The sequence below is a fragment of the Lonchura striata genome, chromosome 1 (genome assembly GCF_046129695.1).
Source record: "Lonchura striata isolate bLonStr1 chromosome 1, bLonStr1.mat, whole genome shotgun sequence".
Classification (NCBI taxonomy): domain Eukaryota; kingdom Metazoa; phylum Chordata; class Aves; order Passeriformes; family Estrildidae; genus Lonchura; species Lonchura striata.
Genome location: NC_134603.1, coordinates 114,117,661 through 114,144,812, shown reverse-complemented (window position 1 = coordinate 114,144,812; position 27,152 = coordinate 114,117,661). Strand labels below are relative to the sequence as shown.

The following is a 27,152-nucleotide window of genomic DNA, read 5'->3' as shown; positions in this document are numbered from 1 at the left end:
ATAAATACATAATTGCTCTGGCATGTTTTGTTTAAAATAAAACATTAGCACTCCCCTTCAGACTTTGGTTTTGTGTCTAGGTTGCACGTCTTCAAAAAATCCCTGATGGTGACAATGAGACAATGATTCCTGTACTGTCTTCAAAAAAAGCAAGTGAATTGCCAGTTGATGAAGTAGCAAGTATTCTGCAAGTAAGTAATTTTTTCATATAAAAAGATTGTATTGATGTTAGCAAACAATAAGTTTGATATTTCTTAAAGACAAATTTTGTAATTGAAGGTTGATGCATTATCATGCAGTTTGATGCTAGCTATTACCTACTTCTAAAAGCAAGTTGATTTTTAAATTGTTACTAGAAATTCTCTAATCTCTTAATATTAAAAAAAAACATAGGGCTTTTGCCGAGGGAGTGAGATTAAACTTGAAGATGTTTGGATTTATCTGCTTTGAAAATTGCAATTTGCTAATAAAAATCCTAGAGTCAGTCTTGCTATAAAATTCTGTCCTGGGTTTTTCTTTTTTTATTGCTTCCATTTCTTTAAGGAATCTTTAATGTACTTAATTTATTTTCGTAGCCTCCATCTTAAATGGTGAAACAGGACTGAGAAATCTACCCATTGGCAGATTTACGAACCATTCAATCTGGGTTAATTTTCATGATAGATGGTCTTTTTTCATTTTCTGTATGCTTGACTGCTTGAGGAGTACACCATGATAAATGTTGGTCACTGACAACTCGGGATTTGAAGCTATTGCAGTCATTTGGCTGAGTCACTGAACTCCTGATGTAACCCTCGAGAGTCTGAAGGATGCCACAGTTTGATTTGTTGTAGAGTTTTTTGCAGGGAAGATCATCAGTCATTTACAAATATGAAGCTACATCTGCTTCCATAGTTCTTCTGTGAATTTTTGATTCAATTCCTTAAATACTGCCAGAGTTTTAAAATAATAGTTAGCTTTTATTGTCATACAAACAGTAGTACCAAGCTTGTCTTTCTGATGTTGCCCAAATTCATATAATCAAAGGCTGTGTATTTGGGTGTGCAATTTTACCCTAGCTTCTCAGTGTAATTACTGTTTCATTCTTTGCATATTTTAACAGGCTAATCTTCAGAATGGCTTAAAAAACTGTGAAGTTTGTCATAGACGGGCATTCCATGGATGGAATGAATTTGATATTAGTGAAGATGAACCACTGTGGAAAAAATATATATCCCAGGTAAAGATTTATGTCCTTTTTGCTTTTAATACTTTTCAATAGTTTTGCTCTTTATTTTGTTTTGCTTAGCTTTTGTATACATTAACATATTTTGATAAAAGTGGGAAAAATCTAATTGAGTGGGAAACTACAGCTTGTAAAATTTATATCTAGTTTATCTATTGAAAAAGCTTTTACTTAGGCATGTATCTATAAGCATCATAGTGTTGTGATTGTGATCTGTTCTTAAATATATGTTCATAGCTATCCAAAAGGTGCCATTCATAACTAGCTTGAGGGCTAGAAAAGTAAAAGAAACTTCCCTGTAGTCAAATGTGGTCCTGAGATCAGAGAACAATGCATATGACCATTGGTAAATATTTAAATGGAATGTGAAATATGAATAACTTGATAGGAAATTTCAAAAAGCAAAATTGCTGCCTTTGATCTGAGGGTGGAGGTGGGACCAGCCTTGATTCTGGTGTTCAGCAGAACTGGCAAGAGTCAAGTGTGAATATGTTTCTTACCAGTGTGATATATCTCAAATACATATACACATATCTGATGTGAAAGTGTCACTACTTTCTCCTGCTTACCCGTCCCACCCCACAGCTATACAAGATATTTACACAGATGATTCTTCTAATGAATTTGTAATGTTAAACATTTTGGGCAGTGTTTGCTGCACCGTGGCTGTGCAACAGTGCAACCCTGAAGCTGCACTCTGTGGTTTGACTGTGTCTTCCTTGGGAGAGATTAAAAAGACATTTAGTGCTTTGATGATGGTAGTGGTGGGAACACATCCCATCCTGGCTGTGCACTGGCATTAATGCTTTATTTTCAAGTGTGTAGGGTCAATTACTCAGATGCAGCAGAACACTTCTAAGGCATATTGCCCAGGACTATTTCAGATGGGATTTATTAAGATTCATACTTGCTTTGAGTGTGCTTATCAGATCTGCTTTTGGAATGTTCTTCAACTGAATTTTAGGAATGTTCATTTTTTATAGTGTTTCTCTGAAAAATCAGTACTTTAGCAACCAGCTGTCATAGAAGCAAGATGCTTTATTGCTTTAGCCTTAAAAAACTGTGGAAATCATATGATCTAAATGGGAAACTTTTGTCAAAGAAGAAATCATGAATTGAAAGTTAAAAAATATATTTTATTTCTACCTTAGTGATCATTTGCTGGAACAGGATCATTCTTTTACCTCAAAGACATTTTGATTATATTTCAGACTTCTTTTTGTTGTTTAAATACAGTATAAACAGTTATAGGAGATTATTCTTTCTGCAGAAAATGTGAATCAAGAAATGTAAAAAGCATTTTCTTCCTGTTACATATTGAATACAGTCTATTCAAGGTCTTTGATATTTAAAACGCCCCAAGTAAGAATCTGAACTGTAGAGTTAGCTTTTCTTTGAGCTGCTAGGTTATAAATATTTTAATAATAGAATAATATGTTTCAAAAATAGATCTGGTATGCTCTGAGGGGGTAGGTAAAATAGCCTTTCTGTCAATGTGGCTGAATTACTCTTCTGTTTCATTTCAGTTTAAAAACCCCCTTATTATGCTTCTCCTGGCATCTGCAGTCATCAGTGTTGTAATGCATCAGTTTGATGATGCTGTCAGTATTACTGTGGTAAGCAACTAAAATTCTGTCTTGTTTGGGAGTACTTGGGAATGTGTGACCACATGTGTGTTCACCATAGTGGGAATGCCAGTGTGGGGTGGGATCATTTGAATGCAGTTACTAAGTTGGATTTGTGTGTTATCATTAAATCCGTTCAGTTCATGACTGGATTTCATTTTTTTCCTTTTCTTTGAGAGCAGAAATACATCCATGAATAACTTGTAGCTGCTTCTTGCTTATTTTCTATTTCCTGTCTTTAGGCATTTGTTCAGAGAAGCAATTTTCTGTGTATTCAATGAAATTTTAATCTAAAATTATGATTTAATTTTAAATTGAAGCCAACAAAAACCTTCTTTGAATTTACTTGAAAGACATAATCTTTTAAAACATGAAGTAAAACCTGAACTGTCTAGAAATCACAGAAGAAAGATTGAAGCTGAAATAATAAATTTTTCTAGAAAGTTGCAGTTAAATAGGGTGCTGAACTAGTGAGCCAAATATAGTACTCGTAATTGTCACTGCAATTGGCACAGAGAAGAAAACTGTAATCCCTTTGACCTTTTAGGGGTCATAGGTGGAGACTGAAAATCCTGATTTCTGTATGACTAGAGGCACATTCTAGCTGGGTTTTTTTCATGTTTTGTCTTACCGCTGCACTTTCTGTGTTGACTTTACTCTTGTACATAACTCAGGGTAACTGGAGGTTTGATCATAACCCCTTTCTTTTTTTATAAAGAATAGTTGCCTTTGAAAGACAACCTGTGTGTCCTCTTAAAGATAAAATTTGCCATTTTGAATTTGAGTGAAGTGTTAGTCTGGAATAGTTTGTTGTGTTCCTAAGTTGGATGTATGTAAATTGTTGTATTATGAAATATATTTCATTATTGTGGCTGGAAGTTGACTTATTTCATGTTTTTTCCCCTTGGTTAGTGCCTTTAATTCTATTTCTTAACTCTCTTGGGCAAGGCAATGAGAAAAAAACCAAGGCAGCTGGTGTAAGAGAGCAGTAATTTCTGCATTCTTTGTTACAGCCTGGGAAGAAATCTTTTGATAGCCTTGTGAACATTGGTAGAAATACCTTAAAATACGGAGAAAAAGTGCGATTGAGTTAAAGTTATCAACTGTGGGTTTTGTCTAACTTCTGACTAACTTGTACCATTTTGTCTTGTTATTATCAATAATGCCCACTTTATCACCAAGTCAATATTTATTTTATTTCATTTTCAGATGATAGTGCAATTTTTCTATGACTATGTATTGTGTTCAGAGCCTTGGCAACAAAATTCATTTGCTACTAACGATCACTGACATAATTTACTCTTGGTGGAATTCCTGTTTTGAGCTGCTTCTGCCATCCTTTTAGCTCTGCTGGTACAAATGTAAAACTTCTTGATCTGGACTGGGAACTGATGAAGATTAAAAGGAAAATAAAATCATTAAATACTTTGCATTTGGCTTCTTAATGCAATTCCCCACAGACACAAGCTGAGAGACTGATGTGAGGCTGGGAATGCAAAGCTGTTTCAGGTAGTGGTCTATGGAGTATAGTATGGCCTCCAAAAACCATGCAGCTGTGGTGGAAATATTCCATGGAAAGATGAAATATATATAGTTATTTCCTCATATTGAGTTGGTGAGGCTAGTGTTACTATCACAACTAAGGATTTATTGAAGCATTCAAGAGAGTTTTTCACTCGCAAAATGGTTACATCTTGGTTATTTTTAGTAGTTGCTGTGTGTACTTGAAAGGCTTAATTAATGGTTGATGTGTTATGGTTCTGGAAAAATCAGTGTAACAGCTCAGCTTGAGTAACAAATTCAGTTAATGTAGCAATATGAGAGTGTATTGAAGGAGAAGATGAGACTTGCTTTACAGCAAGCTCTGATCTTTGTTTCCTGGAATAGATTTATTTCATTTGCTCAATTTCATTATATGTTTAGAAGCCCTGTAATGTTTATTTTGAAGTCTTGCAACCAGAATTGTATGTGATGGAGGGGATTTTGACGGCTGCACTTGAGGCCTTAGTACTTATCTTGGATTCTTCCTAATGAACAACATTTTTTTACCTTTTTTGTTTGGGATCTCTGACACCCTGTCTGTTTGGGTTGTGCCCAGTGTCCTGTTTCACTCTGTGGGTGCCTTGGGCAGTGTTTCTGAGGCTCATTCTCCTCTTGTTCTTGCTAGGATGTTTTATGGCTCCAGACTGGTTCTTCAGCTTGCTGCCTTTTATCTAGTCTTTCTGTTTTCTTGGTATGTGAATGAAAACATGTCTGTGATGCCCTGTAGTAGTTAACACACTTTTGTTCTGGTCACAGAAAACACCAGTCAGTTTTTCTGTTTGTGTCATGGGTCTCTTTCTGTTGCTGTCTCTTATTCACTGTTTAGAAACAGGAAGCAGAGGCAGTTTTTCAAGTTTGCTATTGAGTTATTAATCTTACTTTTAGTAAAATCAGGTTGTTGCATTCTTGGACATGACTGAAGGAGGTGCAAATAGATAATGACTTTGCTTTTATGACAGAGCTGAGAGATACAGAGTGATTTTGAGCATGAGAAAATTAGTTTCTTTCCAAATCATCGTGTTAGTATGTAGTAACAACTGTAACTGAACAAAATCTAATATGATTGCTTACTTTCATGGTCATTTGGAAAGCTTTTATCTCACCCACTTCTGTTCTCTTGCAGGCAATAGTCATTGTTGTTACAGTTGCCTTCGTTCAGGTAAGACAGATGTCATCCAAATAAGATCATTGCTTCTATGGAAATTGCTTTATTAAAAAGACTGAAGCAGTTGTCTTGGTGCATTGTGCTGTGAATGGTTGAGTAATGTGCTTTCATCCCAGTCTTTGCCTTTTCTAAAGTGCACAATTTGTCCTGCTTTAACCATGTTGACATTTATGCACCTCTATCGGCATTATACTCGGCAATAAGAGTACTTGTAAGGAAATCCTTGTAATAAACAGTGTAGAAGTATGTAAACATCTAACTTCATAGAAAAGATTGTGAAAATGTAGCTCTTGCTTTAATTTTGTGCAGAAATGGAAACAAAGATTGTCTTCATTTCCGAAGTCATGAAAAAAGTTTTCATTCTCTAAGTGTGCAGCTTTAGCCAGGGTGTGCCTAAACCAGAATTGCTTTGTGTGTTTGTGCTTTATATCTTTAATTATCCTAATTTTGTAACCTGTTTATCGAGTTGAGCTGTGTTACCTTGGTTCTCTGGGGAGCTAAGAACATGAACACAGTATTTTTGGTACTCATTTGTTAAACTGTAGCATTCAATAATGTGTCTGATCCTTGGGTTTAGAAGCATTCTAGTAAGTATTACAAAGACCTGAAATATTGAAAGAAAATGCAAAGGACCTCTGCTGTTTTGTCAGAAGAAATGCATGTACACAAATATGTAAATTTTTCAGTGTTTGGAATATATTTATTTTTTAACTTTTCTGATATAGAACTGTTGAAAGTAATTTCTTGTCTGTTTGGAATATTACTTAGTACAACTTTATTAATGAAATAAATTTTCGTAGCTGTATTTTATGTTGTGCAAGTTTTCCCTGTTTAAAACTACAATCTTTTTTATTTTAAAAAAATTTCTCTGCAGGAGTACAGATCAGAAAAATCTCTTGAAGAGCTTAGTAAACTAGTGCCTCCAGAATGCCATTGGTATGTAGTTTTGTCCTTTGAGTCCTAAAGTAAATCATAAGATATTTAATCTGAAATTAATAAATGGGAAAGATTTTACTGAACTTAGTTCCTTTGTATCAAGTTTATGCTGACCTAAAACACTTGCCTTTGCTCATTTTAAAGATTGATTTATGAGTCTAAAAAACTATACTGTATGGTTGTGTGTCTGAACCCTTCCACTGATGTTACTGATATGTAAGCTCTCAGAAACAAGCAGCAAGTTAGAAATATTTTGCTGAAATATGTAGCATTGCAATGGTGTGAATGCTTTTCTCAGCCAAAATGCCAGAGAAGTCACTCTTGCTGCTCTTTGTGCCTACAGTGTGCGAGAAGGTCGGGTGGAACACACACTTGCAAGAGATTTAGTGCCAGGTGATACAGTCTGCCTCTCAGTGGGAGACAGAGTCCCAGCTGATCTACGATTATTTGAGGTATAGCCCTAAATTTGATTTAATATTTAGTAACTTTCTGTGGGACAGAGGGGAAGGGAAAATAGCCACTGAGTACTGAAGAGCAGTGTTCTTGTTTGAGTTCACCACCATCTTGATAGAAAATTTGAAATAATTGCTTTCCAAATGTCACATACATTCTTAACCAATTGTAGTTTCTTACTGTAGGACAGGAGAAAGAATTTTATGAATAATGTATTCTTTCAAATGCTATTTTTTTTCCCCTCAATGTTAAATATGTTGTAAAAACATTGTTTTCAGTCTGAATGCCAAGATATTTTGGCATCTGGTTGAAGGTGGTTTTCACTCTTTATTTGCATTAAATTTTAAGGCATAAGTTCCACTGTTCTCCAATAGTGGAATATCAGAAAAACTTATGAAATTGTGCTGGTGCAATCTTTTCTCTCTGACACTTTTTCATCAGTGTGTGTTCTTATATCTTCTAGTTTACTAAATACTTAATTTGTGGTATTAGCACTGCTGGAAGTGCTTGAGTTGAAGCAATTGCGCTATAGCAATATCTGTATACTTGAACAGTCTCTAAAAATGAAGTGGAACATAGATATATTCACCTATCATATTTTGGTGGTTTTACTTGAATAATGTTACTTTTCTATCAGATTGGGCATCTTCAGTTTGCTCAGTATCTGGGCTATCTATCCTGTTAAAGTAGTTCCTGGATATAAAAATCTGTATGTCCAGGTTATCCACAGTTGATAGTTAATTAATCAGTGTTTATTTCATAGACAAATTCTAAACTGACTAGTTTCTTGACAAATTTATTTGGATTGTGTTGTTAGCTTCTGTGGTGTAGTTGGTACTTGAGTGGGTTTAATTTTTATGACTACAAGCACTCTGCTTCCTTTGGCAATTGTGCAGTCCCTGCATTGTTATGAAACTGCTGTTGCAGCAGCACCTACTTTCCTGCTTATATCTGATACCGTGCTATGGTAGCAGCACGCTCAGGCCTCTTGCAAAGCAAAGCAGAAATGGAATAAGAAGTTTCTCAGCTGTTTGCAGCCCTTCACTAGATGAGAATTTTTTCCATCGTAAACTGCTCTTGCACATCATTTGAAAATAAGAGCACATCATCTTATTTTCCTATGGTGTCTGCTGGGCATTGCTACAGGATGGTGGGTTGTAGAAGAAATTATATGGAGATCATATTTGCAGAGAAAGAACTAGATTGGTTCTGCATATTTTCATTGATGCTGTCCTAGAAAACAGTAGAAGTGATAACTAGGCACTCTTGCTTTGGGAAGGGATTTGTACAAGTGAAAACCTTTCCACACTGGTCCCATTTTTTGGGGATGCTTTTAATTTTTAAAATGAATTTCCAGATCTTTTCTGGCCTAGGTTTTCTGTATGTTAATGGGTGGTCCATCAAGTTTTCTGATCATCTTGTCTAAAGCCAGCATATTGAATCAAAAACTAACATACCTATAACAGTGTAGACTTGAAATACAATTCATTTTGGTAATGGTGATAAATATTTCAGAGCTCGTGGCTAAATTTGAACAGTAGCAAAGTGGCATCCTCATCTTCCATCTTTGACAGCTCTAGGAGTGCTTGTTGCTCTGTAGATCCTTAAAATATTGACATGCCTTATAATATTAATAAATTGGTTATATTTTAATGGTAAAAATTGTGAAACTTACCCTTACACTTTCAAATACTTACAAAATATTGTCCTGGTTTTTTTACCTATTTTGTTTTCAAAGTCTGTGGACCTTTCTATTGATGAATCCAGTCTCACAGGTGAGACAGCTCCTTGCTCTAAATCTACAGCTCCTCAGCCAGCAGCGACTAATGGAGACCTCACTTCTAGGAGCAATATTGCTTTCATGGGGACATTGGTCAGATGTGGAAAAGCAAAGGTAAAATCGTTATTGAGAGAGAAGAGTATGTTCCATGTTTTAACTATTTGAAGGCAGTTCTTATTTTTTAAGTTTATCTCACGGTGATTAATGTGATACTTTCAGAGCTTTTCTCACTGCTGCTTTTTCATACGCTACTTTAGTAAAAAACTATGGCCATGAGAGCTCAAATTCATAGGAAGCAGATGATGTGAAACTGCTCTGTCTAGGTTATGGTGTTTTACTTCTAGAGCTACACTCACGTGTTTGAAAATGTGCAACAGAAAATACGGTTCTGGCTGGTGTTAGGTGTTACCAGTTTGAGTTTTGCTACTGGTAGTTTGTAAGTACTTCAGCAGTGCACAGAAAAGCAATTTGTTTCACTAAGACAAAAGGTTTTCTAAGAAAAATTCTCTTCTTGTGACATGAACTAATTCTATGAACCAAGTTAAAGTTTTTTATTGGGCTAAATGGCATTTGCCCATGATTGGAGTAAAATCTGTCAATAACAACAACTAACATTAAAACTTCAGATTTGACTTGGCTTTATCTTTGTTGCTTTTTGGTTTTTTAGGGGATAGTTATTGGAACAGGAGAAAACTCTGAATTTGGGGAGGTTTTCAAAATGATGCAAGCAGAAGAGGTAAGGGAAGATATTTAGAAGCAAAGACATAGTTTGAAAGTGTGTATTTAATTCATAAACTTTGAATTTATTCCATAGGAACTTAGTTAAACATGCATTGCTTTTAGTATTTCTCTTTCCTCTAGTGAAGCAAATCTCTTAGCTCTTGGACATGAAAGTAGTAATTGAATGCAGTGCAGCAAAATATCTGTAGCTGACCTGAAGATACTAACTGTGAAAATAATACTCTGCACCTCTCTAAATATTTACATAATTTTTTTTTTTTTTGGCTAAAATTGAATTTTCTGTAGATGATTAAAAACATTCCTTCTGATTTATAACTGGCCTTTCAGGGCTCTAATGCCTGTATTTTGAAAATCAGTTTTATTCTTGCTACCAAGAACTTATTTGGTCTTGGAGGAAGTACAGTAGCTTGTAGTTGGCATGATGTGTTGTTTTTTTAATGAAATTTTTTAGAAGACCTTTTAGATTAGATTTGTTGCAGATATCACAAAGCCCTAGAACAATATTTCTAATAAATATTTGATTTCATTGAAGTATTTTTGAATCTTATTGAATTCTGGGAAAGAACAGTCTGTTTTCCTGAAGTAGATGCATGGAAACATAGGGTGTAACTGCATCTTATTCACTGATTTGTCTTGAATTTTGTATCTGTGAAGTAAAATGTGGTGTAGTTAATTTGTTAACTGCCGCTTGTTTGCCATTCATCAAGGCTCCAAAGACACCTCTGCAGAAAAGCATGGATCTCTTGGGAAAGCAGCTTTCCTTGTATTCCTTTGGCATAATAGGTAAGATAATTTATGTAAAATAATTGGAAAAATTATCTAACGGAAACTAGTGTTGAGGCCTGGGAAATGGAAGACTAAATCTCTAAAAATCTTCTGGCTCCTGATTTCATTGGTCACTTTGAGATTATGTCACTAGTCATCTGAAAATTATAATATGACGTAACTCTATTCATAAGGGTGTTTACTTGCTTCTTTCTGCAAATGTACTTTACGGACTTTTTGTACTCCAGGTATTTCCTTTTAAATTGCAGTGTGTCTTGGATTCTGATTCAAGGTGTGCTTAAGTGAGTACCTCACTTAAAGATATGATTGGGCAACTTGACTGGCTGATACTTTCTTCATCTTTGCCATACTAATGGAATCATGGCAGTGAAATAAATAATAATTTTTTTATAGGTAGCGCAATAGTAAGCTTTGTTCTGGTTATTTGAATTTTTTCTTGTCCCCATGCGGCCAAAGTACATGCTGGTTTTACATTTATCCCCTTGACTGTTTTCTTTATAGGAGTTATTATGTTAGTTGGCTGGTTGCAAGGAAAGCATATCCTTGATATGTTCACAATTGGTGTGAGGTAAGATTTATGTTTTGAAATAATGTAGATCATGCGTTACAGCAAGTGTTTGAAAGCTAGTGTTCTATTTTATAAATATGCTTGCATACACTGCTCTTAACTTAATGTAAGTAATTCAAAATGAAAATAGAAAAGCAAATTCATACATATTTTTAATGATGCAGTGTGTTTTTGTCAGTCTCTTAAACTTTGCATTCCTATGGTGATTGCCGAGTGTCTTGTGGAGCATCTGAAAACAGGCAATAGAGTTGTACAGTTTGAATTTTTGCTGCTGAGTAAATAAAGTAGCTCTAATTTTACAAGGCATATGGCAAAGTTATTGCAAGCTTTGTCATGTAGTTCAATAACTCAACTTCTACTATATTATGCAAACTTAATCCCAGTGTGTTTGCTGAGAACAGCACTGAATTTAGATGGTTTAACTGTACTCCTAGAAAAGTTGTTGGGTTGCTGATTACATGGGTTGTGCATAAGGCAGAAGGGTTTCTTTAAGTGACATGATCAGACTCTGAAGAATTAGGCATTTGTGGAGGGGAGAAAAGAAACCCAGGAACTGCATCTTTGAGCATTTACACTGTCATCAAGATTTTTATTTGTTTGGTTTTAAATGACCTTCAAGGCCATCTCCTCACTTAATTTGCTGCCGCATCATGATCTGGCAGTAGCAATTGTGGATCAGTGGTGCCATTTCCCAGTTCTGTTTAGTGCTGACTACACTTATTCTTCACAATCTGGGCTGCTTTGTGCAGCCCTAATTAGTGTTTTGTGTAGGCAAAACAGATGTACAATTCATTTCTCCCTCTCCCCTACATTTCTTCATACTTTAGCATAAATAAGGAGTAGAAATGATCTAATTGATTTCATTTGTTGCTGTCTTCAGCAGGTTTCTTATAATGATTGCTATACAACTAGAATCACATGACAGCTCCTTCCTTTCTGTTTTAATCTCAGTGACCAGTCAGCTACAGAAACAATGTTCTGAATTTTAAATTCATCATTACCGTGTTTTCCTTTATGACATTCGAAAACAGATCTGTGTATTTACTTTCATTACAGCTTGGCTGTAGCTGCAATCCCTGAAGGACTCCCAATTGTGGTAACGGTGACACTGGCCCTTGGTGTGATGAGAATGGTGAAGAAACGGGCTATTGTAAAAAAGCTGCCTATTGTTGAAACTTTAGGTATGACTAGACTAACTTTGAGATTGTGTTTTTGATGTAAATGTTAGGAAATATTGATGACTAACAAGGAAAACATTAGTTTGCTAGCAGTGTGTTGGCATCTTTAAAATATTTCTGAATTGAATGTGTGTTACACTGGAACAATTCAGGGAGATGTTTCTCTGAGCCTTCTAACTACTTTTCTTGAAGGAATAAAAAATCTGCCAGTTAATAGCATGCATGCTAGCAATGCACTAAACTGATTGTTTGCTGTAAGATGTTCTTGTTAAGTAAGACTTGTAAAATATTTTAAATTAAAACCTTTTGGTGTAAATTTAGAAGTGATATTGAAAGTTGAAAAACCCATATTTGAATATTAAAAAAAGCTTTGTAATCATAATGCATCTTCAGGATGTTATGCTGCTCTTATTAGACTGCAAAATCATTTAAAATCTTGAACATTTAAAGAAGTTCTGTATGCAGAACTTCTGTATGTGTAAAGCACGGAACTTGGAAAAGGAAGAAAAATACTAAGTTAAATTATTCTGCTGCATCTGAATTCCTTTTTGCAATTTGAAGATTGGGAAATTTTTTCCAGTGCCTCTAGCAGAGTTTTATTAGTGTTGCAAGGCTTTTTGTTGCTTGTACAGCTCCTGCTGTTATGTCCAGAAATGTCAAGATGGTGCAAGTGTCTCAGAATCTCCATTTCAGAGTTAAAAAGACATATACAAATCTCACATCTTTGTAATCTCTTCAAGCTTATTAAAATTTGCACGTTTATTAGTAAGTCGCACTTGTGACTTACTAGTGTGACATTTGTGTGACACAAATATTGTGTCTAGTGTTAAATACATGTTGTACTTTTTAATAAAGGAGAATGACTTCTGTAAAGCAGGTTCTTAGTTTTTCTCCTTACCAGGAATCACAATTGAGATTTCAGTAATGTAGCTTGAGGTACAGCAGAATAAAATGAAGGAAAGGTACTGAGTGGACACATTTTGTATAAATTGTGAATTTGGGATTTAAATTTGTTTGGAGGGTTTTTTATTTATTGGACAAACTCTCAGAGAACCTTGTGCAGTTAAAAACTTTCTCTCAATTGTTTTTATTCACAGACACTTGCAGTATTTCTAGAAATTTGCTCAGCTTGCATGCTTTTCTCTTTGTTAGTAACTCAGATTGGTCTAAACAAGGATTGTCTTAAAATGTTAATTTGTTATTTCAGGTTGTTGCAATGTCATTTGTTCAGATAAAACTGGAACTCTGACAAAGAATGAAATGACTGTTACCCATATTTTTACCTCTGATGGGCAGCATGCTGAGGTATGTGGTGTGACCCTTAGACTTGAATTTGCCTTTTTTTTTTGTTGTGTGTATCAGCTGAAACATGCTGAACTATACTACAGGTAAGGCATCACTTAATAAAGCATAAATTTATTGCACTAAAGTCCTGTCCCTCAGTTCATTTAGTATGCAGCCTTTGAACTGTGCTATCCAAGCCTTCTCTGGTTACAGAAGTGTTTTTTAATATATGTTAAGTTCTTAAAACATTTGGTGACTGTAGGTCACACACAATAAGAAACAGATGCTAAGATACACAGACAAGTTGAAAAATTGTGTTTTTCTTCAGTACTGAAAGTTGAGATTATTTTGCTGTTTCAGGTACAAAAAAAACCTCCTAAAATTTACATGTTCCAAACATTTAAAGTGGAGATATCCAACTTTTTGTCTAAAAGACAATTTATTGTGTGAAGTATTCATACTGAATATGCACTGTAGTTCTTGCTTTTTTATAATGGGTGGACTTGCATGTAGGAGCAGGACATGAAACAGTGGTTGTTGAGATTCGGGAGTTGCTGGAAAGACCGATGATGTAAATCCACAAAAGAGAAGCAAAAGCAGCAGGAAAAGAAAAGCAGTGAGGTGTGGAACTGCACATGGGTTCATAGGAATGGTTTAATCAAGTTCTTAAATTCTCAAACTCCTTGATCAAAGTTTTGTTTCCACAGTAGAGTTAATAGACCGTCTTGCCATTTTATTCTGCAAGAAAAAATACTGGCATTTTTTCACATTGTTTCCTGTTATTTGCCTATATTTTCTTATATATCCTGATACTTGTTTTTTTTATTGCTAGAAGTCTATATGAATACTGCTAGTAGCACAGTTGCGTCTGGGTCAAATCAGCTCCTTTTTCCTAATGGAAAGAGAACTTAAAATGGCTGTGAAATATATTAGCTGTTAATGCTGTAGATATGAAGATATTTTTTTTAGGATCCTAGTGGATGCCTGGTTTTTATGCACTAAAAATACAATTTTACTGGTTTTAACACCTTTCTGAGGTGTAACTGAAAGGCTATTCAACGGTTTCTTTTTTTTTTTTTCTCAATAACTCAATGGAAGTAGGACTCTGCTCTATAATTCCATTCCCCTGCAGGGGGTATGCATTATTAATCAGAGTAAAGAAAAATAGGAGGAAAAAGTTAGAAAGCAAAGGAAAGAAGAAAAGAGAAAGCATGCCTAATTCTGTAAGGAAACAATATAGACTACATTTATTTATGCTGAGGAATAAAATCGATACTGTTTAAAGAAATTAGTCTCTAATATATTTTATTGAATTCAGAGTGTTGCTGCATTAGAATCTAAGTAAGAAGAAGTCATGCACACAGTAAAAGCAGCATTATGAATGGCCTTTTGAAATTCTTCTGTAGTTTATAATAAAGAGCTGAGAGCAGTTAACCTGGTGAACACTACATTGCATGCTGCCTCTGGCTGCTTGTCTTGCAGGTTACTGGAGTAGGTTATAACAGGTTTGGAGAAGTGATGCTCGATGGTGAAGTTATTCATGGTTATAACAACCCATCCATTAGCAAAATAGTAGAGGTAAGATCTTGGCAAAGAAAGGTGAGTTTTAGCTGATGATGTAGCATGAGAGCTTTGTATGACATTTACTTGGTCTTCTGTTTTCTCCTCTTTCCTTCTTTTTTAGGCTGGTTGTGTGTGCAATGATGCCTTGATTAGAAACAACACATTGATGGGGAAGCCAACAGAAGGTGCTTTAATTGCACTTGCTATGAAGGTGTGTACTTGATGGTGCTTTTTGGATTCACGGCAGGTGGGAAATGCGTAGAAATAAGTTGTGGCTTTGTTTTTCTCATTTTCTTCTTTTTTGGATCTCCTAGATTTGTATTGCAACTGCTTATCTCCTTTGTTTGTTTCTTGTAAATCTTGGGCATTCTGAAGGATCAGAAAAAAAATTTACAAGTGAAGTAAAATCTCTATTTTCATATTTTTGCACTTAGTACTGTCTTTTTACCTGCCACTAACTGATTCACCTGTTGAATATTGACTGTACTGCCTCTTTCCCAGTTTCACATCAGTAGCAGAGGGAAGTTGGTAACTGATATATTGGCGACTGCAGAATTTATAGTGCCTCTAAAGTGCAGGGCTTTTGAATTGTGGACACTGTGCTGAAGTATTTGGGTTTTTTTCTTTTGGGGAGGGAGGGGAGCTGTTGTTGGTTTTTTGCATAATGCTGTGACATGCCCATTACAGCTACTGAGAAATGTAGCAAGGCTCATACTGAAGCCTGAAAGAAGTTTCAATGTGTTTCCAGTGCTAGTTTGTCAAGAAGTCTACCTAAATTGGAACAGTGTGCTCAAAAGGCAGCTTTGGAGATGAAATTGTTGTTTAATTAAATTATGTTTGCTAACTAAGGTGTTTCAACAAGTCATGAAATTTCATACTTATTTGAAAATAAAAGGTTGTGACATTGTGGTGGTACTTCTGTTTTATTCAGATGGGTTTAGATGGAGTCCAGGAAGACTACATAAGGAAGGCTGAATATCCCTTCAGCTCAGAACAAAAATGGATGGCTGTTAAATGCATTCACAGAACACAGCAGGTAAACTTCAATCACTGTTTCCATGAGCACTGGCTCTGTAGGATTGTTAGCTACCTTGTTTAATATCTTCATTTTTCACTTCAGAATTTTTGGAAGGCTGGCAGTAGTGCAAAGTCCTAGAAATATGGCTTGGTAATAGACACAGCTTTAATTTCAAGCTCTGAAGAAGAGAAAAGGAATCACAAGAAATAATTTCCATAAAAGACATCCTGGGAAATTATTTTAAGTGTTTTCAAAACTGAGACCTTGAATGTATACTTAGCTATTTCTCCTTTTTTCTTCTTCCTTCTCAAGCATCCAAAGCAATTCTGCGAATATTCTGCTGTTCCAGTGCTGCATAGTTACATAACGATTTAAGAGCAAGAATATGCATTGATGAAAACACTAGGTTTCTGGTTTGATGCAGACATCACATCCCCAGTGTTGACAAATTTTATTTATGTCAACAGTGGCATGGATTATCAATAAAACCCACTTTTTAATCTCTTTTTCTGACTTCTCATACTTTCACATACATATGTGCATTCATGTTTCATATAGATCCATATAAATGTTTTTGCTACAAGTATTGACATAATCACTGCCAATCTGATAACTGGAACCTTCTAGACAATATGTGCAACAACACACCTTATATTGGATTTATAAAAAAAATCTTCCAGTGCTTCAGATCAAAACCAGGCTTGCTGACAGTGTTCCAGTATCACTGTAATTAAAATCTGCTTTGGAAAGAAAGTTTGACTCCTTTTAGCTATTTTTAGCAGAAATTGATATAAGATTTTATCCATATAAAGACTTACTGTGCCTGTGTTTTGGAATCAGCAATTTAAAAAAAATGTTGGAAAATTGGTAACAGATTGAAAGAGATCATAAATTATTTGAAGACTAAGAAAATACAGTGGATTTAGAAACTTGGAGCTCTCTTAATCCTGTCATTAAAGATTGAGGTAACTTGACTGCTGTGCATATGAATAACTTCATAGGAAGAAAATAGGTATATTAAAGATCTTTTTAGTTCAGCTGGAGAGAAGATGAGTGATCAGTGATTGGAAATTTAGCTGAGGCAGCAGTTCTTAATGGAAAGGGGGAAAGGAGAAGGAATGAGTTGATTTAGCATTGGAGTTAAGTGTTTGAGGTAGCTGGTGGACTTTCAGTCCAATGATATCAAGGCTAGATGGCTGTCTGGAAAATATTAGAGTTATTAGGCCTTGTACAAGAATGGAAAGGATGTTCAATGACCTGTGCAGCTGATCTGATGAGGAGCTTAAGGCCTTTCAGGTCTAATGTCCTGTGTAGGTTGAATTTCTGTCCTTTGCATGGCCTCTTACTCTATAAACTGTGACTTGCAGTGCCTGTGTCTGATGTCTGCTGAAATGAGATATTGATTATTAGCTTGGCTCTTTTGACTTTACTACTCTTGAGTGTAGCTGTCTAGAGACACTCAAAAGAACGGATTTTTATGTTTAGAAGTGGAAGTTTGAGTTGCATTATGTTCTTAAGATTGTTAACAAAAGTACACACGTCATTCTTACGTGTCCATGTGTGTGTGCTCTTGTGTATGTGTAGTTATGCATGCACACATGTGCACACAGCAGCTCTTTTTTCTTCTAGGACAAACCTGAGGTTTGCTTTATGAAAGGTGCTTATGAACAAGTCATTAGATACTGTACATCGTATTACTGTAAGGGACAGAGCCTACCCCTGGTGCAACAGCAGAGAGAGCAATACCAGCAAGAGAAGGTGTCTATGGGTTCTGCAGGGCTTAGAGGTAAGGCTCTTTCAAAAGTCTCTCAAAATATCAATTTCATTTAAATGGCACTGCTTTGTTGTTTAAAAAAAGACCTAAACCAACAACAACAAGCAAGAGCAACCCAAAACACTGGGATCTTTTTTGTTTGGTTGGTTGGGTTTTTTTTTGTTCAGTAAGTGCCACTGTGTTTAGTTTTTACGTCTGTATAATGCCATGATTAAACTGCAGAGGGTGAGAAAGGGCACTGTTGCTTTCTGTCATCTCTTGCATGTGACCATAACTGAACAGTACATTGCTGCTTAATGGCTTCCATACCTTATTATAGATGCCTGTGGGTTTTTTTTTTAATGTGAATTTCTTTATTTGTCCATTACTTTGGCTCCTGTCACCTTCATGAGTTAGGCTAGCACAACTGATTGCAGGTCAGGAGATGTCATTAGAATGAATTATCTTCTGTGTTAACTAGCTGTGTAGAATTTTAGATAAAACAAAATGTTTTTCACAAGATGATTGATAGGAGTTGATTATACATGACTGGCTTTTTTTGGCCTCTGTAAAGACATCTCTAGGCTGTGAAGTCCATGCACAGCTCTTTAATTTTAGAATTTTTTTTATTTTTAAAGAGAGGAAATTACTAAGATGAAAATTATTAGAAGCTGAGAGGATATGCTAGGAGTGGTATTTTTTTGCTGTTTTATTTGAAAAGTCATTTGTTCTGTCTGTCAAAAACATCAAGGATAATGTTTTGAAAAGAGCAAACTTGCTTTTTCCTTACAACTCTAGTGACATTTAAATATGTTTGAATTAAGAATCCTACTTGGAAAGACATTCCAGAAAATACTCAGCATGTACTTAATGAAATCTGCCTCTCAAAAGGTAAAAAAAAAAACTAAAGCAGAAAATAAATATGTTAACTGATCCTCCCTTTCATCCTCATGCATAAAAGAAACACACAGAGAAATCACAAAGCTTGATGTGGTTCTCTTTCCCCAATGTCAAAATGTAAACACTTTCAGATGAGAATAAATAGGAAAGTTGTCTTTCAAGCTTGGCTGTTTGGTAAGGAGTTCTTTAGAAGACAAGAGTATACCTAAGTAGGCTATTGTGAATGCTCAGCATTGCTACTACCAAAGTTTTAAAAAAAAGAAAATATCAATTCCAGCCCTTTGCTTTATGCTGACCTGTTAGTTAGAAGCAGTTGTTTTAAATGCTGACGTAAACATTAATTTCAAATCTTAACATTTTTTTTTCTTAAAGTTCTGGCCTTAGCTTCTGGTCCTGAGTTAGGACAGCTGACTTTTTTGGGGCTTGTGGGAATAATTGATCCCCCGCGGACTGGTGTAAAAGAAGCTGTTACTACACTCATCACCTCAGGAGTTGCAATAAAAATGGTTACTGGAGATTCACAGGAAACCGCAGTTGCCATTGGTATGAATAGTTCACTTCCTTTCAAATTTTCTTGTTTTCTCCTTAGCTAATTGAGTTCTGTATTTTGGATTAATGTATGGCACAGTGGAATTAGCAGGGAAAAAGACCCAAAAAACCCATGACTCTAAGCCTGAAGTGATACTTTGGTTTCAGCTTGAATAGCACCTTTTCCAGTGACTTTGGCTGCTTGAAACTGTATTTTTCATGTTGTTTACTTATTACATATGCTTGTTTCTGGTTCTTACTGTTACATCACCACCACCACCCTGCCTACCCTCAGCTTTAGGTGCCTGTCTCTGACAGCAGGGATGGACTAAAAGAGCCAGTGAAAAGGAATGTATGGAATGTATGGCACTTCAGTGCTGTCTAGTACAGTTTTGTCCATATAACTAAGTTTGAAACTTAAATATTACTAATAAATATATAAACAAACTACTTAACTTCTTTTTACAATACAATGCATTAAAGAACAAGCACTTTAGCCAGAATAAGAATTCTTTACAAACAGATGATGAACAGTTGAGTGTGCACAAGAAGAGTATACCCCTAAACTCAGAATAGTTTATCAGAGATTTTTTTCTTTCCCTTGTCTCCCTCATGTTATTTTTGATTTTCTGTTGGGTTATTTCTGAACTGTAAATTCTTTGAGAGGACTAAACTCCTCTTTTTGTTTATATGACACCTGACAGAATCAACTACAGACCTTTAGACCTAAAAAGACTAAGCAAATATCTGGTTTAGGATAGACTTTGTAGCATGTTGTTGTTACTCAAGAGTTCATCTAATTTACTCCAACATACTGAATCAATAATGTAGGAGGATGTTCTGCTCTGGGTATTTAAAATCTGAAATGCTGCAGAAAATATTAGGATTAGAAAAAAAAAAAAAAAAAAAAAAGAAGGGTACTTAATGTCTTAAAATGGCAAATTGTTATAATAAGGTTTTTTATGATTTTTTTTTTTTACAGCTAGTCGACTAGGATTGTATTCCAAAAATTCACAGGCAATCTCTGGAGAAGAGATAGATGATTTGGATATTCAGCAGCTTTCTCAAATAACACCAAAGGTTTGTTTTGATGTGCTACTTACTGAATGTGGCAAAGGATAAATTTACTTACTGAGAAATGCTTGTTGTCCTGTGGCAAGCTAAAATGTAATTTCAGAGTGACAAATAATATTGTTCTAATAAGTATCTTTTGGTCTGACATATGACCAATATGAAAATCTATTTCTTTCGACTTACAATGTTATATTTTTAGATATACAAAGATAAAGAATAAATTGCTTCTGTCTCTTTTAATGATTCAGGGTTTTTTTATCTTTAACTTTCATTTTGCCACCTCTTAGTGAACATAACCTTTTTGTATTAGTAGGCCATTTTATTTCTGAGCAACTCAGTTCATTTATATAATCTTAGAGTCTGCATGTTCAGACAGTTCATTATTTTGTAATTTGTAAGGCATGTCTGTGTTTTTAATGATTTTGATTGATCTGAGGTCACTAATTGGGAACTTTGAAAGGGTCTATTTATTAAGTTACTGCTTAATACTTTTTAGTTATTAAATAACTAAATGGATTAACCAGTGTCCAGGTTATGAATGTCAAGACATAATCAAATGCAATAGAGGTTCAGGTTTAGCTATGTTGCAAAATTCTTACATCAAAATGCTGCCCTGTTTGCAAAGGACTGAAAAATTAGACTGCAGCATGTTTGAGTCTGGTGTAAGCAAGCCAAAAGCCAATACTTGCGATCAAGAAATGTGCATGTCATCTTTCTGTCTTTTCTTAGTGACTCAAGAAACTGGGAAAAAGCAAGAATTGTGTGGCAAATAGTAATTTTTGGTTTATGTGTTCTTAAGGGCTGTCTACATTAAATAACTGAAATAGGTACAAATTTACTTACACGTGGTTGACCTTTGACTCAATTGCTTTTCTGGGCGTTTGCTTAAAATCTTACTAGGAATTAAAATCAACCAATAAGATTGATGGCTGTATAGAGTCTAAACTGATTGGTGGGAAATCTAGCTCTTTGTCAGGCATCTTGGAAAGGAAAAATGCTAACTACATGGAGATTATGGAAAACTAAATTCCATATGCTCAAATTTCAATTTACAGAGAAGTCCAGAGACCAAGAAAAATCTGAAAATTGGTCCTTCCAAGTTAGATTTTTAAATTCTCTTTAAAAGTTCAATTGTTAATAATATGCTATAAAGTAGTAAGACTGAAATATCCTGAGTAGCTTGTCACTTGTGCTGACAAGTGAAAAAGGATGTTGACTGTAGAGTCAGCAGCACAATTGCCTGCATGAATTTAGTCAGGAAGGCCAGCAGCAAGCCATTATATCTCAGTTACTTAATTATTTTAGAAGGCTTTTAAATTGTACGTTCTATCTTGAAATAAGTAGCACTAACTTTGTTTACAAGCACACACTTTGAATCTTCTCTAAAATTAATGATTTCATTCAATTAAAAACAAAGCTCACTGGTGCCTCAGTTTAAGAGCTAACAAGGATACTGTTGGCCTTTGATTGTATATTTTATCCTCTACCTTAAGAGAATCCAATGCAATTCTTTACATATCTGAAATTTTCACCACTACTTCATTGCTCTTTTGATAGGTTGCAGTATTCTACAGAGCCAGTCCCCGACATAAATTGAAAATTATAAAGGTACGTTTTACAAAGACTCAAATGCTGGTCTGTTGCTGTGGGTATTGCCTATGCTGCCTTTACTTTAAACCATAATGCTACACTAACTTTACTATACACTAAACTATAGTGCTACAGTGTGTCAAGATGACATCAGATATGCATCTGATTTGGCAGTGAAGTGTACTTGAAAATATTACCTAGAAAAATGCATAGTGCCCACAAGGAATAGGTGGCTAACATTTGGCTTTCTTCTAAGCAGGGAGCTGGGCACTGATTCAGATTTTGTGTCACGTTGCAGTTGAATTGACTAGGAGCTTGAAAGAACCGTATTTCTGATACTTGTCAGATGAGATAAAAGGGAATGAATTTCAAGCCATGTCTGTGGCAATGCCTCTATTCAGAAGTTAACAAAAGAAGGTAGCAAAGAAGGAGGGACTCAGTGTAACAGTTGGAAAAATCAGAAAAGTAACAATAAGAAGAAGTCAAAGCACTGAGACCATAGGGATGCATGCAAGACTTATAAGAAGGTGATAATGGTAATACCAATACCGAAATACAGTATCTTCTTTCTCTAGAGTTTTTTTTCTTTCCCCTTAAAGGCAAATTCTATCTACCTGAGCTTTAAAATTTAGGCTGTCTGAATATACGAATAGAAGTTTAACCCAGAATCTTGTAGAACAGAAGGAGCTGTTTTTTTCTATAGGACATTACAGTTCAACTACAAGAAATGGGGGAGGGGGAGCAGTGACACAAACCTTGTATCTAGAATAATTTTATAGGATGGGTTATTTCAATCCCTGATTTAAGTTCTTTTCCCTCTCTTTAGTCCCTGCAAAATAATGGTGCTGTGGTAGCTATGACAGGAGATGGAGTGAATGATGCTGTTGCTTTGAAGGCTGCAGATATTGGTGTAGCCATGGGACAAACTGGAACAGATGTTTGTAAAGAGGCAGCAGATATGATCCTCGTGGATGATGATTTTCAGACAATAATGTAGGTGGCCTTTATGTACATATCTTGTACTTTAATATAGTTTATATATAGTTTTATATACTTTTATATAGCTTTAATAAGATGTTGCCTGGGTTAAACAAATAGAAGTTTTCCTGAACTTGTAAATGAGTTTTCTGCTCAGTCAGGAGTATTAGCATGTTTGGAAACATAACTGAGGTGAAATTGTGAGTCTGTTAGTGGTTAATAAATTTCATTCAATTTTGTACTTCAGAAGCATAAAACTAAGGAAAAAATAACAGCATTCTACTCAAGATTACGTAGATCTCCATTTGTTTTCAACTCTTAAATGTGATAATTTCAGAAAAGGAAAAATATTGATTATTTAGATATCACAGGTGAAAATAGGTTATTAGTGTCTGGTAACCAGCTGTTTGTACTTGTTCATTTTTGGTTGGTGTATTTCAAAAAGAGCTTAGCTAAACTTTTCCTCTTTTGACTGTAATTCATCTGACTTTTGAAGATAGTGATTGTTGACAGAGCTGAACTGCTGTCTGGCAAAATAGCCTTCATTTTGAAATTATGCATCAATCCCAGAACACTTCACTTCCCAAAGTATGACATTTAACCCTTGGAAAGAAGTGAAATGAAGAAGTACAGTATAAGAAAATCTACCTATGTAGCAGTATGTCAGAAGATGATCTAAGGTTGTCACATTAATTCAGCCAACAGAAATGTGCTGTTATGCAAAAACATAACAGAGGAGGGAATAATTTTAACATAGGCAGAAGAGTACATAGGAAGAACATCTGTAGTAAGTACCTTACATGGACTTGGTGAGGTTTTTGCTGGACTGGATTATCCAATTTTGCTCACTTCATCAGGAGAGTTCTCAACAGGAGAGAGAAGTGTGATGAATGCTAAGGAAAAAAAAGAAGTATGAACTTCCATAGTTTTACTTATTTTCCCCACCCTTTTAATTATTTTTAAGCTACTGAAGGAATGCTGTTTAAGTATTGGGGGAGTGTAAGAAAAAAAATCAGTTTTATTTGCAGAAAAGCAGGCTTGATTTGGGTACCAGAAAATCCTTTCTCACTGCAGTAATTGTGATAGTGTGATAGTCAAGTTGTGACATGCTAGGGGTTGTAAAAATAGTTGGTACATATTTCATTCTGGTACAGGAAGAATACATGGCCCTCTAAAGCCATGCTGTATTTCTGGGGTTTTTTAAAAGTGTGTGTATGTGTGGGGAGTTGTTGGGTTTTTGGGTTTTGTTTTTCTTTAATTATCTGACTTGATTTAGATCAAAGATGGTGGTGAATTTTGAACATAGAGGAAATCTTACTCTAATAATTATATTTTCAAAGTTAAGCATGCGTAAAAAATAACTTGTGATTATTCACAATCAAAGAATAATTTGAGTTCTTATAGTCAAGTTGAAAAACAATGACTGCCAAAGTTAAAAGAACCTCAGCTCAATTTGTTTCTTGCTGGTTTTATTGCTGCTTAAATTAATACTTTTTTTAGGTTTTTTAAGCTTTTCTTGGCAGTAGATTTACTTGTCTTGTAATGTAATCTTTGTTTTTAATTACAGGTCTGCAATTGAAGAGGGTAAAGGAATTTATAATAATATAAAAAATTTTGTTAGATTTCAACTGAGCACGTAAGTTTAAAAAGCTGACAGTATCAGATATTTCTTGTGAATGAACCAAAGCATGAAGCAAAGGCATAAATTCATGTTAATAATGTAAATTTCAAGTAGAATGCTGATACATGGTGCTTTTAAATTTTCACTATTTTGTGTTTGGTGGCTTGTTTTGTTTTTAAAGGCACAGAAGATAGTGCAATAAATAGTGACATGTAAGTTTGTCACAGATCTTCCTGTTGAGATGTGTAAAGTCAGTTACTGAAGGGATAATGAGAAACAGCAGAGCTGCCTTTGGGTCCCTGTTTAAAGGAGAAGCTGGTAGTCAGTCCCTCCTTAACCAGTACATGTATTCAAAGGGAGGAAACCAGGGAATCAGGGGGTTAGTTTTTCTGAAATACATGTACTGGCTTGTGAAATGAGCTAACTATATAAAGCTGATTTTGTTTTCTTGCACATAAGGATTCATGTGCTAGCTACATAATGTGTATGCAAGACAAGAGGACAAGAGTTTATTAAGCCTTAGTTTCAAATTTTTTGTGAGCTTATCTTATTGGATCTGGACTCAGGGACATGTTTTTTCTCTTCGGCATGTCATTCATATACTTTTTTGAAGCTTTCATGACATTGCAGAGTGGTCAGAAGTTAAAAATAACCAAAAACAACCAAATCTAAAACTTCAAATAAAACAAACCCAAAAAAGCCCCACAAAAAAACCCAACCCAGAAACAACAAGTACTACCCAAAAAAACCTCCAGAACAACACAAAATTCACAACAAAACCCAGAAAAGATCAATTTGTTTACCTGCATAAATACTCTTAAGAGGTGATACATACTTTCAGTCTTACCAAGTGTCCTGTCTAGTCTTACCAAGACTGGACTAGGAATCTGCTGCTGAAAAATAACTAATCACAGATGTTCTAAGGAAGTGTGCTTACCTATTTTTGATGAATCCCTTTGTTTTTATCCTGTCCCTCTTTGCAGGGAGAGCATAATAGGGTTCAGTACAGAGCTAAATTTGGAATTATTGTAAGCCTTACTTTCTTCTTCTTGGTTATGAAACCTCTTAATCTTGCACGGAGAGCAGTTAGTGCATACTTGTTTACAGAGGTTTCTAATGCCAAGCTTGCAGCCAGCTAATCTGTTTTTCAGCCTTGGGCCTGGCCTTCTCATCTTGCTAGTAATAAGGAGTGGTTGTAGGTATTTTAAGGGAGCTTGAGTAGTACCTTGCCTTGACTGATGAGGCAAACCAGGGACAGGTGCACAGAGTGAGTTTGTTTACATCAGGAATGGAAAATCAGTTTATTTTTCAATACCATATTTCAAAATTCCACTTCTGGCACAAGAAAAAGTATAGGACTCAGTTCCCCATAAAAAAATCAATTAGGTGATGGTGAGTGATAATTCTGAAATGTTACCTAAAAGTTTGGGAGGTTTTAAAATGTAAATTTGCTATCTTTTTATTGCCAGAACAATGCTGTTTTAAATACTGGTTGTGTCAGAATGAGTATTTGAAAGGATTTCATGCTCTGCCTTTAAAGTTCTACTTAACATCAGTCATGATTCACACTGTCAAAATATGTATCTACTCTTAAATAATTGAAGTGTTGATTACAAAGCAGTTATCAGTGGATCTTCAGAAATGTTCAATGCTGACAGTTGTAAAAATGGATTCTTTCAACAGGAGTATAGCAGCACTGACTTTAATCTCACTGGCTACATTAATGAACTTTCCTAATCCTCTCAATGCCATGCAGATCTTATGGATCAATATTATTATGGATGGACCTCCAGCTCAAAGGTAAGTAATTACTCTTAATTCTGTTAGGTTCTGTAGTCCTTCTATTTCAGCAAGGGAAATGGTTGCTCATAAAGGAAACTGTGAAGTGTTAAACTTCAGTGAGATGCTTTAGAAATAGCAAACTTTCCTCTACAACTCCCTGAAAGGTGGATGTAGTCAGGTGAGGGTTGGTATCTCTCTCCAGACAGCAACTGACAGCATGAGAGGACACAGCCTTAAGCTGCACCAAGGGTTGGATATTAGTAAAACCTTCTTTTTATGGAAAGAATGATAAAGTACTGGAATTGTCTGCCCAGGGAGGTGGTGGAGTCACCATCCCTGGATATGTTTAAGAAAAGATCAGATGTGGCACTTGCTGCCATGGTTTAGTTGAGTTGTCAGGGCATGGGTTGGACTTGATGATTTTGAAGGTCTCTTCCAATCCAGTGATTCTGTGTGAAATTTCTCTGTGAACTTCAATGTTTGCAATATGTTTCTGTGTTTATTCTATTAAGTTTGCTTTCATGTCTACTTATATGGGGGCAGCAAGGATACCTAAAGATCCATGGATATGCCCATGAAACTTGCATGCAGGATTCTGGCTTCCCGCTGGGTTTTTCCTCTGACTCTCTACTGCAAGTAGATGGTGGAGTGAGAGTTAGTGAGAAAGTAGCATTAAGTCCTCTTTTTTTTCAACTCGGAAAATCTATTTCTTAAGTTAAAAACAGTGAATTAATTTTATGATGATAAAAATGCAAAATGTTCTTTTAATTGTAAGCCTTGGGGTGGAGCCTGTGGATAAAGATATTATTCAAAAACCTCCAAGAAATCTGAAGGACAGCATTCTGACCAAAAACCTGATTGTTAAAATACTGGTTTCATCAATAATTATCGTCTGTGGAACACTGTTCGTCTTCTGGAGAGAGGTATGACAAAAGTGCAAAACTTAGAGCAGTAACAACCTAATTTAAAAGAAAGCCTTTTTATACCAGCAGTTGAAATTCAGAGTTAATATGAACTTAGTCGTGAGTTTTGGCCATGCTTATTTAATACTAGAATAGAGAG

The 27,152-nt window shown here is 35.2% G+C and overlaps 1 protein-coding gene across 4 annotated transcripts in view; it reads left to right on the top strand.

The window, feature by feature from the left end:
• Positions 1–27,152, top strand: part of ATP2C1 (ATPase secretory pathway Ca2+ transporting 1) — a 62,110-nt gene that overhangs the window by 31,700 nt on the left and 3,258 nt on the right. For all 4 annotated transcript variants that reach the window (XM_021543345.3, XM_021543346.2, XM_021543347.2 and 1 more), the window contains 23 exons: positions 81–191; positions 1,103–1,219; positions 2,752–2,841; positions 5,516–5,551; positions 6,432–6,493; positions 6,837–6,945; positions 8,685–8,840; positions 9,394–9,462; positions 10,175–10,250; positions 10,755–10,821; positions 11,878–12,002; positions 13,207–13,304; positions 14,766–14,861; positions 14,968–15,057; positions 15,778–15,882; positions 17,494–17,650; positions 18,890–19,060; positions 20,028–20,125; positions 21,677–21,727; positions 22,536–22,702; positions 24,255–24,323; positions 25,992–26,108; positions 26,866–27,013. In XM_021543345.3, coding sequence (XP_021399020.1) covers positions 81–191; positions 1,103–1,219; positions 2,752–2,841; positions 5,516–5,551; positions 6,432–6,493; positions 6,837–6,945; positions 8,685–8,840; positions 9,394–9,462; positions 10,175–10,250; positions 10,755–10,821; positions 11,878–12,002; positions 13,207–13,304; positions 14,766–14,861; positions 14,968–15,057; positions 15,778–15,882; positions 17,494–17,650; positions 18,890–19,060; positions 20,028–20,125; positions 21,677–21,727; positions 22,536–22,702; positions 24,255–24,323; positions 25,992–26,108; positions 26,866–27,013 — 2,385 coding nt within the window. The remainder of the gene's footprint in view (positions 1–80; positions 192–1,102; positions 1,220–2,751; positions 2,842–5,515; positions 5,552–6,431; positions 6,494–6,836; positions 6,946–8,684; positions 8,841–9,393; positions 9,463–10,174; positions 10,251–10,754; positions 10,822–11,877; positions 12,003–13,206; positions 13,305–14,765; positions 14,862–14,967; positions 15,058–15,777; positions 15,883–17,493; positions 17,651–18,889; positions 19,061–20,027; positions 20,126–21,676; positions 21,728–22,535; positions 22,703–24,254; positions 24,324–25,991; positions 26,109–26,865; positions 27,014–27,152) is intronic.